The following is a 15,101-nucleotide window of genomic DNA, read 5'->3' as shown; positions in this document are numbered from 1 at the left end:
TTTTTAACCACATTTTTGCACCATTGCAGCCCCAGGCAACAGTGGGTGTGTGATTTTGGGGGGGCAGGCTGCTATGTGATCGGATGGTGAATTTGGGGTGGCCCAATCCAAAGATCCTGAGGATCCATGTGGATCCATGCTTTTTAACCACGTTTTTGCACCATTGCAGCCCCAGGCAACAGTGGGTGTGTGATTTTGGGGGAGCAGGCTGCTATGTGATCTGATGGTGAATTTGGGGTGGCCCATTCCAAAGATCCTGAGGATCCATGTGGATCCATGCTTTGTAACTACATTTTAAGTGGGGAGGGAAGGAAAAACACAGAAGGGACAATGAGCACGAGAGCGGTGTGCAGAGAAGCAGCTGGCTAAGAATGCAGGAGAGGGATTTAACGGGAGGGAGGAAAGAAAGGCAAAAGTTTCCCCAAACCGAAGCCAGCTCTCTCTCTCCTGCATGTTTTCTGGCTGCCTGCGAGGAGCACGGAGAGGAATTAGAAGGAAAGACCTCTGCTTTCCCCTCTGCTTGCCTGGAGGGGAGGGGATTTGCCTGCTCTTTGTTCCGTTTGAGCAAACAGCAATGAAACACAAGCGAGTGGGCAGTAAGACCCTGAGGCAGAATGCAGGAAAGCAGCAACTTCTTCTTTTCAGGTTTCCCTCTCCGACGCAACGCACGATTTGATTTTTGCTGATTTTTGTTCCTGCGCTCCCCTAATCGACTCCAGGGACCCCCCACATTCGCTCAATAACACGCACAGACATTTCCCCTTCCTTTTTAGGAGAAAAAATCTGCGTGTAATAGAGAGAAAAATACGGTATGTAGGAAAGGACAGTGACTTGTGCAGCATGTGGTTGTTGCATTTTTCTCGCAGTGGCGCTGCCCTCCCCGATCCCACCCTTGCCAGGCTGTTGGGGGTTGCTAGCATGGGAATGTGGTAGGCCTTTTGTCGCCTCGCCACTGCCTTCAGGGGCCCATTGAAAGCACCCGGATCCGGATCAGAGACACGCATGGAGACACGCTCCACTGCTGGTTAGAAGACCCCTGTTTCATAATACAGTGGTACCTCGGGTTACAGACGCTTCAGGTTACAGACTCCACTAACCCAGAAATAGTACCTTGGGTTAACAACTTTGCTTCAGGATAAGAAATTGTGTGGCGGTGGCAGCAGCGGCAGCGGGAGGCCCCATTAGCTAAAGTGGTGCTTCAGGTTAAGAACAGTTTTGGGTTAAGAACGGACCTCCAGAACGAATTAAGTTCTTAACCCGAGGTACCACTGTACAGGGGTCTTCTAACAGATTCCAGTTTTGACAATCAAACTTTCGACACCATTAACAAGTGACAGGTCTCAGGATTTCCTGGGGAAAGCCATTACTGCTTCCAGTGCTATATTGGTGTTTGAAATGTATAATGCAGGTGGGGCCTGCGATTCAGAAAGGGTCTTCACACTGCTTCTCTTTCCACCTCCTGAAAAGTGCCCCCCACACCACAAACTGCTTTACTGCGCATGGGGTAGTCCCATACCTTTTCTCCCACAGAGAGAAAAGCAACCCTGGGTGTGATTTTAAAAAATAATGTGATTTCATAAAAATAGCCTGCTGGATCCGGCCATCTAGTTCAGCCTCCAGTTCTCACAAGAGCCCACCAGAGGCCTGTGGGAAACCAGGGGGCAGAACATGACCACAAGAGCACTCTTCCCTCCCATGGTTTCCAGTGGTACTTTGGGTTAAGAACGTAATTTGTTCTGGAGGTCCGTTCTTAACCTGAAACTGTTCTTAACCTGAGGTACCACTTTAGCTACTGAGGCCTCCTGCTGCCATCGTGCCACCGGCGTGCGATTTCTGTTCTCATCCTGAAGTAACATTCTTAACCCGAGGTACTATTTCTGGGTTAGCGGAGTCTGTAACCTGAAATGTCTGTAACCTGAAGCATCTGTAACCCGAGGTACCACTGTATTCAGAAGCATTGCTGCCTCCAGCTGTGGAGGTGGAGCACAGCCATCATGGCTAGTGGTAGTAAATCATAACAACAACAACCACCACAACAACAACAATTGTACCCCACCCACCTGACTGGACTGTCCCAGTAGTCTTTGATAGCCCTATCTTCCATTAAATTTGAATGGGGGGGGGTAAAAAATTTAGGGGAAAGGGTTTAGTAGCTGCTCCTCCCTCTCAATGCAATGCTGAAGATTCCAGTCTCCTATAGCCACTTTTCATTTTTTGAAACAAGATGAAGAGCGCAGAGGAAATTAACAAATGACTAATCAAGTAGTTTGAGCTTCAGCATAGCATAAAATCTAGCACAGCAATAACTTATGTATTACTCATGTTAATGTACGTATAATGTGTTTGTATGCATATCTACAGTCATCTTGGATGGGTCATTATGTATATAGCCAGCTAGTTGAGCAATTATTGCTCTTTTGCAAATGTACATTTTTACAGGAAACTTAAAAGCCCTCAAAACCGGCAACATTCCCATCCTGCTTTGTTGTTTGGCTTTATTAAACAAACTACCCTCATTTTCAATGAAAATTATAAACACTTCTAAGCATCTTATTTCCCCAAGGAAGCTCACATCATTTCAGCCACAGCATTCAAGTGATACAGGAACTCCTAGCAGATAAACATCAAAATTTCATCTTGGCATTGTTGTGTTTTGTAATGCTGTGGGATTTTGAGCCACTGATGAGGGGCCGTCATGGGGATGGCAGAGCATCCATTTTGATCCCTTGTGTCACGAAAATAATAGAATTATAGAATTGGAATGGATCCTCTAATCCAACTCCCTGCAATGCAGGAATCTTTTGCCCAATGTGGGGCTTGAACCCATGACCCTGAGGTTAAGAGTCACATGTTCTTCTAACTGAGCTAATACTGGATACCATATGAATGTGCCTTAATGGAGTCAAACTATGGCCCCATCTTATAACACCACTGTTATCCCTGAACCAGTTTAGCAGGGCAAGGGTAAGGAACACTTTAAGGAACCCCCTCCATCCCCTACCAGAGACGAATGGCAAACCAAGCTGTTATAGACTATGCTGAAATGGCAAACCTGAAAGCTCAGAAACCAATGAGAAAAAATTATAATTTATTTAGGAGAGCACTGTAAGCAGATGAAAACATTAGCAGGATTTTAACCTCACTTGTAATGTAACAAATACTATGGATAATATGGATAGATACAAAACATAGACTATAAAATAATATGCAGTTGGAAATGTTAACAACAGGACCCAGGGAGGGGATGGGGGGAAGTCTCGAGATTCAGAGAAATCTCATGGATATGTAATGGGTATTGTAATAAATTTATATTTATAGAATCAAATAAAAATGATTTCAAGAACAAAACAAAACTGGTCAGCTTTTTGTATTTCCCTTTCCTTACTTCAGTATGAATAATATGTCTTTGCAACTTCTTTCCTCGCAGACCCAGATAATGCCGTCTTCATAGCGCACACAGTTGGAACCAGCGTAGCTTGGAGGCCTAGACGATGTGAGAAGGCAGAGCCAAGCAACTGTGTGGATGGTGAGCTACCTCAGCCTAGTCAACTACCCTCGTCTTGGACATGTGAGCAAACAGAGGAAGGGGGCCCCGCCATCAGACAATCTCTGGATAAGTTTTATGGGACTTGCTGCCAGAAGAAGCCGTTTGGAGGGAGTCCAGCCTACGAAGCGGCTTCCCAGTGCCTGTCTGTCAAAATTGCAGAGCTGGCAGGCAAAGAAGGAATGACGTACGCACAGAAGAGTCTCCAAATGGCCCAGCTGGTTTTGAACCGAGATGAGAACAAGGTGTTTCCTCAACGCTCCAGCAACACCTGCTTTTCCATTCCCACGGAAACCAGAGTTAGTTTGGAGGAAAGAAAGCAATTGCCTGGGCTCTCAAATGATATCCTTCAATTCATCTTGAAACAGAACGTAACAAAGTGATTTATTTATTTTGCTGGAGGTGGTTAGCTTTTTAAGCACCTGTGCGATTTGTTTTCATTCGTCATCCAGCAATGAGGACCAAGACATCCTCTAGTGCTATGGGGCTTTCCTTCTTCTCCTCCCCCTGTTTGTTCCATCACCCACAATTGTGGGGAGATTGGGGAGTATCCCCCGGAAGAGTGCATGGGGGTGCGATGGTGAAGAGGGGGGGGATTCTTCCATCTGGCAAGCAAAAATGCTTGCTCTGGTGGAGTAATCTGCTCAGCCCTACGTTGAATTCCTTCCAAGGCATTGGATTTCTTCAAAAAATATAGAATCATGGGGGAGTGTTGTTATTTTAAAAAGAATAAAGCTGACTTTCAAGAGAGATCAAGCATAGCCTTCCCCGGGTGGGATTGACCTAATCAATGTGTTGCAATGTATTCATACGGTAACCTGCTCCTTTCTCCTCAGGGAGGGGATTGTAAAGCTTGTTCTCCTGTCACTGCTTTGGGCATGCATCAATTGGCAGGCTATAAATTGGGGTTTTATGTCCCTTCCCTCCTATTCTTTGCATAACTTGAAAAGAGACAATGTAAACACATTGCTGAAACTGCAGAATATAATTCCCTGGGGAAGTGGACCATAGAATTAGCTAGTGGTTGTTTTTTTAAGTGCAAGATCTTGTTGAATCTTTGAAGCGTGTGCCTTGCTTGTCTTCCAACTGCTGAAAGGGCAACGAGAAAGCTGTGGCTGCTGCTGAGTCCAAAGGTATCTCTTTCTCTTTTTAACAGCTAAAACCTTAAAATAACCCAAATACTGCAACCGTTGCTGGTGGTTACTCAGCTGTGTGGCTCACACCAGCTGAGCTTCTGGCCTCTGCTTATTCAACCAATAAGATTAATATTCTCGGTTCTATACAGGACCTGTGATCATTGGTGGTGGTTATTTTTTAAGAGCAAAGTTAGCATCTGTGTACATCAAGAATACAGTGGACGCTCGGGTTGCGAACGTGATCCGTGCGGGAGGCACGTTTCCAACCCGCAGCGTTCGCAACCTGCAGCGCTACGTCTGCACACGTGCGGGTCACGATTCGGCGCTTCTGTGCATGCGCAAGCGCCAAAACCCGGAAGTAACCTGTTCTGGTACTTTCGGGTTCAGTGCGGTGCACAACCCGAAAGCACGCAACCTGAAGCATCTGTAACCTGAGGGATGACTGTATAGAGATTTCTCCCCTTATATCAATAAAAGTAAATGATACCATGGAAATTCTCTTGAATCTTGCTGTTTGGATCATTGTAGCAGCTGCTGGGGAATGAATTTGCAGTGACTGGGCTTTTACTAGATTGAATCTTCCTGCTGTTTAGCCTTATTGCTCCCTTTTGTTGTTGTCTTACAGAAATATTGATCCACTGTTGCTCAGTTCAGAGAAGCTTCGTTTTGTTTAATTCATTACTATTGCATCCCACTTTCCTCCAAGGGACTCTGAGTTATATTCTCATAGCTACCTTCTAAGGTAGGTTATGGTAACAATAGATCAAGGTCAGCCAATGAACTTCATTAGTCAAGCAGCATTTTGTATTTGGGGCTTCAACCATCCAAACCAAACCAATTCCCAGCCCTGCCATCAAAGGCCCCAGAGCATCTGACAGAACTTCCTTGATCATGTATTTCAGCACTAGCTAGCTTACCAACAGTGTCAAAGAACAGCCACAATTCCTCTTAATTATTATTCTACAGGAGTTGAGTACCACACCATAATCACCGTATATCTACCACCCTTTTTTCAGATCCTTTCCCCAAAAGTTGTTTAACTCATTGGGGCTCTTTCATTACACAAACTGAGCATTGGAGCTTATCCCCAGAAGAATCGGGGGCGGGGGGGGGGGGGAGCGCGCTAATTTCTGGGAAAGACAAATGAGCTTAAAATCTTTGCATAAAGAGCCTCCTTGCAAATTCTGCAGAGCAAACATCTCTGCCTGGGGAACTGCAAGCCTGTGTCTGACTTAGCTAGATTTTCCACCCACTCGTTTTTGAAATTCAGTAAATTATAGATTTGTTTTCTTCCTCTCTCAGCCTGTGTTGTATAAGTGAAACACAAATAGGCATTGGGATGGTTGCTGTAACTGCCTTTGGAGCTCACTTTTTCTTCTCTCTGCAGTTCTCATGGAAACATGTCAGCTGCAGGAGGAAATGAGGGAACCGCAAATGAAAGGAATTCCTAGGGCATTTCCGTATGAAATTGTTACCTTCAAGCAAGCTACACTTGCTGTTATCTATAAAAAAAAATCTAGTGGGGAGGTTGTACTAGAATGAAGGAAGCAGTTCCCTGAGCATCCCAAGCCCAGTTTTTGGTCCACCAAGTAATAGGTTTATTGAGCTTACCCTTTTCCATTTAATAAGAAGTGAGCATTTCAGTGCCTATTAGTAATGATGAGATATCTGTTAAGCCAGCTTTGCCCTGTCCGCCTCTTCTGCACTCTCTCTTTGGAGCATAAGTAGGTGGCTTGAGTTGCTGTGCTTAATAACAATAACTGCTCTTTATGGAAGAATGTCTAAGGACTGCACTGTCAAAGCATTAGGAGCCTGTCTTATACTAAAACAGACTGTCTAGTTCAGTGTTGCTTACACCAGAGGTAACCAGTCTGGTGCCCTCCATATATTGTTGCCCTCTCAATACCCTGCTGCCTTCCTCTGCTTCCCTACAGCATCTGTTGCCTGAGGCAGCTGCTTCACTCTGTCTAATGGAGCCAGTCCTGAGTAAGTCCAGAGTTCAGTGAGGCTTACACTGCAGCAGGTGTGTCAAAGGTTTGCAACCTTCTCTCCTGGCTCCTGTACGTAGAGCTCCACATTGTCTGCCTTTCCTAATTGCTTTTCTTTTTGGCTTGTGTAAGTGAAAGCTCCACATTGTCCTAATTACCTAATGAACATTTCCGCTTACCTATATGGTTTCTAGGGACACGGGTGGCGCTGTGGGTAAAAGCCTCAGCGCCTAGGGCTTGCCGATCGAAAGGTCGGCGGTTTGAATCCCCGGGGCGGGGTGTGCTCCCGCTGCTCGGTCCCAGCGCCTGCCAACCTAGCAGTTTGAAAGCACCCCCGGGTGCAAGTAGATAAATAGGGACCGCTTACTAGCGGGAAGGTAAACAGCGTTTCCGTGTGCGGCTCTGGCTCGCCAGAGCAGCGATGTCACGCTGGCCACGTGACCCGGAAGTTTCTCCGGACAGCGCTGGCCCCCGGCCTCTAGAGTGAGATGGGCGCACAACCCTAGAGTCTGTCAAGACTGGCCCGTACGGGCAGGGGTACCTTTACCTTTACCTATATGGTTTCTAGAAATGCAGAAGAAACTGACTCATTCAGACATATTGACTAATGCTTCTTGGGTCAAGAGAGACTCAAAATAGGCAATTCTTTCTCTCAGCATATGTTCCAATGGCAGAGATTGTCGCCTCTCTTTCCATTTCTAGCTCCACGTTTTCCAATGTTTTGTAGTAGGCAAGTATGTCACAGCATATGGTTGCTAAACCGAGCACACATCAGCCAACTTGCTGGCTCCATAAATGCATTATTTTTGTTCTGCGTGGGTAGTTGTGTAGCATGTTTTTCCCCCTTAATGTGATGAAAATATACCTGATTCTGTTTGCTTATAAGGTAATGGCTGTTTTCAATGCTTTCCTTATTTTAAACAATGGCAATCCTTGTCATGAGTGGCTATCTTTAAAACACTTTCCTTAACTCACTTTAGGAAAGGGGATGAGTAATTAAAGTTATTAATCTAAACGTTACAAGTTGTAGCTGAAGTAGGGTTTCCAGGTCAGATCTTCTGAATTCTGAGATCACACACTCCCACTGATATATCATATACCTCAGGAGTGGAGAACTGGGTCTGGTGAAAGGGTCTTGCCAGGTGTTGCTACTTCAACTCCTTTCATAAGCTGGGGTTGATGGGAGTTCAGCGACATCTGGGAAGGCCATAGATCCCCCACCTGTGCTCTAAAAGCTGGTTTTGTTTGTACAGCGGTTCTATCCACAAAGGTTTGAAAAGATCTTTGCCATATTAAAATGCAATGTTACTTCCCTAGTGTGGTGAAAGTTTCAGTGCTGGTTGGGTTGTTGTGACTGTTCCTTGCTTCTTAAATGCTCTAAGAGCACCTGGCCATAAAAGTGCATCAACAGATCTCTAATTTCATGAGGGAGTTTGTGTTTCAATATATGCATTGTGTGTGTGTGTGTGTCTCTGTGTGTGTGTGAGAGAGAGAGAGATGCAGTTCTCGTCTCTCACATGGCACTGGCAGAAAAAGTAGGAGGTCAAAAGTGTAATGCTGTTGTTTAAATATTTTTTATTAATTTTCCATTAATAACATTCCAATTAATAACATTAATAACATATCAAATCATACCAAATCATAACACAAATAATAAAGCCAATTATACATTCCAAATTAAAAGCCAAATACATGCCAAATTATATAATTTAAAAAGGACTTCCCATGTTCTGGCTGGAAGGAGAAAGTCTTTTATTCTTGTTCCCGCATTTTCTCCGTTGTTTGTTCCCAATATCATAATTCTGATGTTAACCCTTTATCATCATCACAATCACTGATATGCAACTTTCCATCGTATTTAACAAATCCATATTTATGTTAACATGCAAGAGGATTTTTTCTTCTTTCTCTTATTGTCATCAGTCATTTTTGACACCATCCCCTCAGAGAGCCCCCTTTCCATTTCATGCTTTTACCTCTAAAATTCCGGGCTGTATTCCAACTATCCTTTAAAGTTCCTTAATAAGCAGATGTTTCCCAAATCCAGATAAGAATCTTCCGTAGAAGGTGATGCCATCAAGTATATTCCACAATTAATTGTTTGGTTCCTCTAAGATCCAAGCTTGCTCCCCCTGGGCCCTAGGGAGGGTTCGCCAGGACCAAAGATCGACCTTCATTTTGATAATCCATATATGATACAAAACCATACAAGCAGATGCAGTTTTGATGTGAAATACACCCCATTTTTAGTGTATCAGCTGTCTTCTGCCCCCTTAAAGAAGCTTCTTTTTCAAGTGCGTCACAGTTCGCCATTTTATGATCTCAAGCTAAAAGCACATAAATCTTGTTCTTGCCAGTTCTAATTAGAACCACATAAGACAGCGCCATAAAGCATCTCAGATCTTTACATGGAATCCTCTCGCATTCCATTTGTTTAATTAGATCTTTCTTAGCGAGGCTTGCCAAATTGTGAAATAAAGAAGTATAGGAAAAGAAAACAGCCACACACCTCACATAAACCACAGCAAAACGACTTGAGTCCATCTCAGATCAAAACTTTGGCACACAGTGACTGAATTATTTAGCAGGTCTTTTTTTAAAATTTCCTTTCCAGAACATGCCTGTTTCTTAGTCCGAATTCTAATAATTTTTGAAAAACAGGGATCCTCCTGCTCCTGGCGACGGCTCTGGAGAGTTTCCAATTCGTGCAGTTCTCAGCACCCAGCATCCCTGCCCCCGCATTCTGTAGCAAGTGGCAGTTATTGGATGACCCGCGGGTGGCAGCCAGTCCCTCTCTACCCTGGGGGTTTAAGTAGGGATAATTACTCCCATGTTATCCCTGAAACCCTGCACGATTGGGGCCCGGTGCTCTGGGAAAGCAGCCAAATGCCATGGAAGCCTTCAAGATGTCTAAGAGAGCAAAATATGTACTGAGATTTGGGAGAGATCTTGTATGCTCTTTCAGGCACCAATGCCAGCACTGCTGCAGCACCAAGGGTAGGTGGCTAAGTGGTGGTGAGTGTCCCGTGGGTGGTGGTGGGGTGGCAGAGCAGGGTGGCACTCCCTGTTTGGCCTCAAGGAGCAAAATGGGACGTAGCGCCCCTGAACTCAGGATTCCAGAACTAACAGCTGTCAGGAGGGAAGGAAGGCAAGGACCCACAGCCCAGGTGTGGCTTGCTAGCTTGGGCTTGAGTTGTCTGATTTCTCAGCTGGAGGAGACTCAGGACAGGTGAGGCTCACATGCCTCGTCAACACCAGAAGCTATAACAGGAAAGCCGTCCTGGCCAGGCTTTTTTTTTTGACACAAAAGTACAAAGAACATGCATTACCTCATATTACACAATACCATTGTCCCATCTTTTGTTTTTACAGAGTCATCATTTAAAGTGTAAGTAAAGGTAAAGGGACCCCTGACCATTAGGTCCAGTCGTGACCGACTCTGGGGTTGCAGCGCTCATCTCGCTTTATTGGCTGAGGGAGCCGGCGTACAGCTTCCAGGTCATGTGGCCAGCATGACTAAGCCACTTCTGGCGAACCAGAGCAGCGCACGGAAACGCTGTTTGCCTTCCCGCCAGAGTGGTACCTATTTATCTATTTGCACTTTGACGTGCTTTCGAACTGCTAGGTTGGCAGGAGCAGGGACCGAGCAACGGGAGCTCGCCCCGTCGCGGGGATTCGAACCGCCGACCTTCTGATCAGCACCACCCTCAAAGTAGGATTCCTAATTCTTTCTGCATTGCGCTTCTTATGCTATCCCTCAAGATTTAGAAACATAGGGAACCAAATTCAGCACAGAGATAGAGAGTATCAAGGAATCCATTTCTTGACTATTTCCCCTTTTCTTCCCTAGATTCTGCAGTCTGCACAGGCTGGGTGAGCTGCTGGTCTCCTGCTGCCATGCCATTAAGATCCATCCCCTGGTGTGTGAGGCTGTCCCATACAGTGATAGAACCTGCAACCTTGGTATTACCAGCAGCACACTCTAACCAACTTATACTTAGACCATCGGCCTATCCATCTCAATAATGGCTATACCTACTGGCAGCACCTCTCAGATGGTTGTCTCTCCCAGCCCTACCTCAAATTGCTGAGGGTAGAACCTGGGACCTTCCACTTGGTTGTGATCCTTGGTAATTCACATCACCTACTATCTGATCATCTTGGGCATGGGTAGGCAGACTAAGGCCTGGGGGCCAGATCTGGGTCAATCGCCTTCTAAATATGGCCCACGGACACTCCGGGAATCAGCGAGATTTAACATGAGTAGAATGTATCCTTTTATTTAAAATGCGTCTCTGGGTTATTTGTGGGGCATAGGAATTCGTTCTCCTCCCCCAAAAAATATAGTCCGCCCCCGCCCCCCCAAGTCTGAGGAACAGTGGACCGACCCCCTGCTGAAAAAGTTTGCTGACCCCTGATCTTGGGGATGGAAATGCTAGGGACTGAACCTTGGCTCAGTCATGCTTTCTGAAATATACTCGGAGTCAAGAGTGGATTTCATGCTCTTTATTCAGCTCATAGTGGGAGGAGGAATGAAAGTTCCCCCAAAGTATCTGCTTTATATACCTTATTTACACAATGGGCTGCACGTGATTGGCTAATTTTGGAATTCTCCTGTAGGCCAATCAGGTTGTGGATTCACTTCCACCTGGAGCTGGATTGGGTGGCTCCTGCAGACCAATCATACTGCTGCATTGTTCTAGGACCAATCAGACTGCTGCATTTTGGATCCTATTGTTCTAGGACCAATCAGACTGCTGCATTTTGGATCCTATTCAACTCAGTACATAACACTTTCCATAGGCTGGCCACTGTGAGAACAGGATGCTGGACTAGATAGGACATCAGCTTGATCCATCATGGGTCTTGCAGGGTGTGTTCTTATGTCACCATGAGCCACCATGCCTCACCTCCTGTATAGCTGAGAGGATGGTGCCACCTCTTTGTGTCTTTTCACATGAGCAATGGGAGCAATTGGCACAATTGCAGGATGTCAAGGGGATCTTTCCACCATGAATGAACAGTAAGAAAGAACTAGGTGTCCCTCTTTTGAACCAAGTGCTTTTGCTTAAGGCTTCCCATTCCTTTGATGATATACAGTGTAATCCATAAGAATAAATCTGGGAAATCCTTCCATTTGAGAGCCAATAGAGAAAAATGCTGGTAAAATAGTGAGCTTTAAATGCACGACTGTGTGCTAATAGACCTTGGGATTTTTAAAATGCTTATAGCTCCCATAGTCACTATATCTTGTTGCACATAAAGATAGGCTTAATTTATAGAGCTGAGATTTGCCTCTGTGAATCTTTTAGCTGTGAATCTTCTAGCTAGAAAACTCAAAAGTGATTTTTATTATTATTAAGCAGTGGCCTTACTTAGAATTAAAGCACTATAAATATTTAAATGTGTGAATTATTAAGGCAGCCAGACTAGCCCAGTTTGCTGAGAATATTAAATGGGAAATGGGCAGAAAAATCACTACCTGTAGTCCACGGCCAAATATAGCAAATGAAAGGAAAGAATGGTATGTTTTAAAATATTCTCTCTAAAGAGACCCTGACTGAATTCTTGCAATGGCATGCAAGACAATAAAGCTCTTAGTATAAATGCAATGGTTAAAGTTGCAATCCTATAGACACTATAGAGATTGAACATTGAATAGAATTTACTTCTGAAGAGAAATTGGATTGCCTCTACATGTGCATAAATGTTCGTGCTTGCATGTGCACTTAAAAGGGGGGGGGCTCTTTCTCCCTTCTCGCTCCACTTGCCAATCCCCCATTCCCCCCAGACTCGGTGGTTTAGATCACAGCACCACCTGTGGCCCTACAACACCTGGTAGCAGTCATGGAATACACTGTGTGAAGGTACTTTGGAATATTTCAGGGCTCCACCTCCATAATCTCTTTCTTATGACGAAGGTGAGGAATAGAAGTAGTAGAAGTTTGAGTACAACAAGAAGGGAGGGACACTGAAGTATTCCCTGCATTTCTCCCAGTTCTCCCTCTTGCTTCTTCACAACACGACAGATGCCCCCTTTAGCCCCATCCACATCTACCCTTACTGCTCTAAAGGGTTGTCAAGCTTAGACCCTAAGAGATACCCCGTGTCTCTAATACCCTGTTTCCCTGAAAGTAAGACATCCCCCGAAAATAAGACCTACTTCCAGTTTTGCCTCTCGCTGTAATATAAGGCATCCCCCCCAAAATAAGGCCTCCCTGATAATAAGGCCTCCTCCAACATAAGGCCTCCCCGGAATATAAGGTCCCCAAAGCTACCATAAGGTGTCTGACTCCTCTGGACCGTAGTGGCGGGCGCCGCCGCACAGCTCACTGATTGGCCGCAGCGCAGCCGGAGCTGTTCAGGCAGTGCGAGGTCTCTTTAAATCAGAGAGCCCGCGCCACCACCAGGACAAGCTGCCGCCTGCTGCTCGCTCTGCCCTGACGGAGTCTGGCTGACTCACAATTAGACAATAAATGTGTACCGTATTCTTCTTCATTGAAAAATAAGGCATCCCCTGAAAATAAGACCTAGAGCATCTTTGGGAGCAAAAATTAATATAAGACACTGTCTTATTTTTTGGGAAACAGGGTAGCTGGCCCTTCCCCAGTTCCTCTCCACCTTTCCACCCTATCACTAGAGGCCTAAAAGTTCCTCCCTCTCTCACACCCACCTTTCTCAAAGGTTGCACAAAAAGCACTTTGAAAATTGAGATTGCTGACTGAGGATCTTCCTCCCCCCTTCCCATGCACTATGATGGTTTGCTGTTCTTTCCTCTCTCCCCTTTCTTTCTGTATGTGTTTTTCTGTGTAAGTAATGTTTAAAAACTCAGTACCAAAACCCCCCCAACCCTATATGTAAAACAAGCAAATCCCAATGTACCCGTAATCATCCGGGTTTTTCTGGCCTGTGGCTGACTGTTGAATCCCATGGGGAGCCTACTTACATTTAGTCAGACCTTTGGTTCATCTCGCTCCGTATTATCTAAACTGACGGCCTCCCCAGGTTTTCAGACTGGACTCTTTCCCTGCCCTACTTGGAGAAGCTGGGGATTGAACCTGGGACATTCTGCATGCAAAGCATATCTTCTGCCACTGAGCCACGGCCCATGCCTGAATTTTAGAATGCAAGGGATTTTCGTGACTGCTTTCTACAGCAGCTGTATCCACTGAGAGGAGCAGCATAGAGAAGCAGCAGCCACAGAAGCCTGGAGTAGAGAAGAGGAGAGGCTCACAAAATTATGCATTTTCAGTAAAGCTTTCATCCTTCAGAAAAAGACCCCCTGGTTCCCTGTCGGGCTCCATAGCTCTTTAACAATCCCTTCACATCAAAGGTTTCCACAATTGTTAGGAGATGTGCCTCTTTCCCCCAGAATATTTCTGAGCCCTTGTTAAATTCAAGCTGTTATCTGTTGCTGTTTGAATGCACTCTTCTGCTCACTTTCCATGGCAGGTTATGATCAGTTTTCATCTTCTTTTGAAAACAGATAACCTGATCTGTCACTTTCAGAGTTGCAAATGGGGAAAATTTGCATTGATTGATCCCATAAATGACAACCCCAGATGGGAAGAGGACTCTCTTGATCAGATCAAGCTGCCATCAGGCTACAATAAAAATTATTTTAAAAATGTTTTAAAGCAGGCAGAACCCCTTGCAATGTTGTATTTGATGAGAGAAATTTACTGTCTCAGACCTCACTGAGTGGGGTCACATAAGCATAATTACAAGAGAAATGCTACAATTATTGCCTGAAGCAAACCAAGCTCAGTTGAAGACCCATGAGGAAACTGCAGCGATGCTCACGTTGGGCATACAATAAGGTGATATTGCCCTTAGTTCAGTGACTCTGTGCCATTCCAACCAGGCTTGTGGACCTGGGCAGCAATGGGTCTAGGGCCCAAACCCCCAGATCCTGGGCATGCCTGGACATGGACAACCACAGAGTTATGTATATAGTGCAAGAGGGTTGGTTGTAGTGAAAACAGCTGTCCAGAGACACCTGCTGTTCAGCAATCCCTGAAACCTAGTGGGCATGTCCCCATGATGGAGAAGCCCGCTACACACTTCTAGGACAGCCTGAGAGGGCTGTGAACAAGCCTGCCATAATGGATGCTTCCTGGCGAGGTTATAACCCCTGTATGTGCCTGGCAACGGGAAGAGGATGTCATCATTTGCCATCAGGCCCTAGAGGAGGAGGAGGAGTAGTTTGGATTTGATATCCCGCTTTATCACTACCCAAAGGAGTCTCAAAACAACTAATATTCTCCTTTCCCTTCCTCCCCCACAACAAACACTCTGTGAGGTGAGTGAGAATGAGAGACTTCAAAGAAGTGTGACTAGCCCAAGGTCACCCAGCAGCTGCATGTGGAGAAGTGGAGACGTGAACCCGCTTCACCAGATTACGAGTCTACTGCTCTTAACCACTACACCATA

General features: G+C 45.3%; 1 protein-coding gene across 6 annotated transcripts in view; it reads left to right on the top strand.

Annotated features, from left to right (window-relative positions):
- The window catches only part of CHGB (chromogranin B), a 92,042-nt gene that overhangs the window by 54,408 nt on the left and 22,533 nt on the right, over positions 1 to 15,101 (top strand). For 4 of the 6 annotated variants that reach the window (XM_077926473.1, XM_028722194.2, XM_077926472.1 and 1 more), the window contains one exon: positions 3,428 to 3,526. In XM_077926473.1, coding sequence (XP_077782599.1) covers positions 3,428 to 3,526 — 99 coding nt within the window. Of the gene's footprint in view, positions 1 to 3,427; positions 3,527 to 3,923; positions 6,704 to 10,518; positions 10,632 to 15,101 lie in introns of those variants that run through there. The other 2 variants (XM_077926477.1, XM_077926476.1) reach the window with 2 other exon arrangements.

Source organism: Podarcis muralis, chromosome 3 (genome assembly GCF_964188315.1).
Source record: "Podarcis muralis chromosome 3, rPodMur119.hap1.1, whole genome shotgun sequence".
Lineage (NCBI taxonomy): Eukaryota > Metazoa > Chordata > Lepidosauria > Squamata > Lacertidae > Podarcis > Podarcis muralis.
Note: the sequence above shows the minus strand (reverse complement) of the source record. Positions and strands in the feature narration are given on the sequence as shown.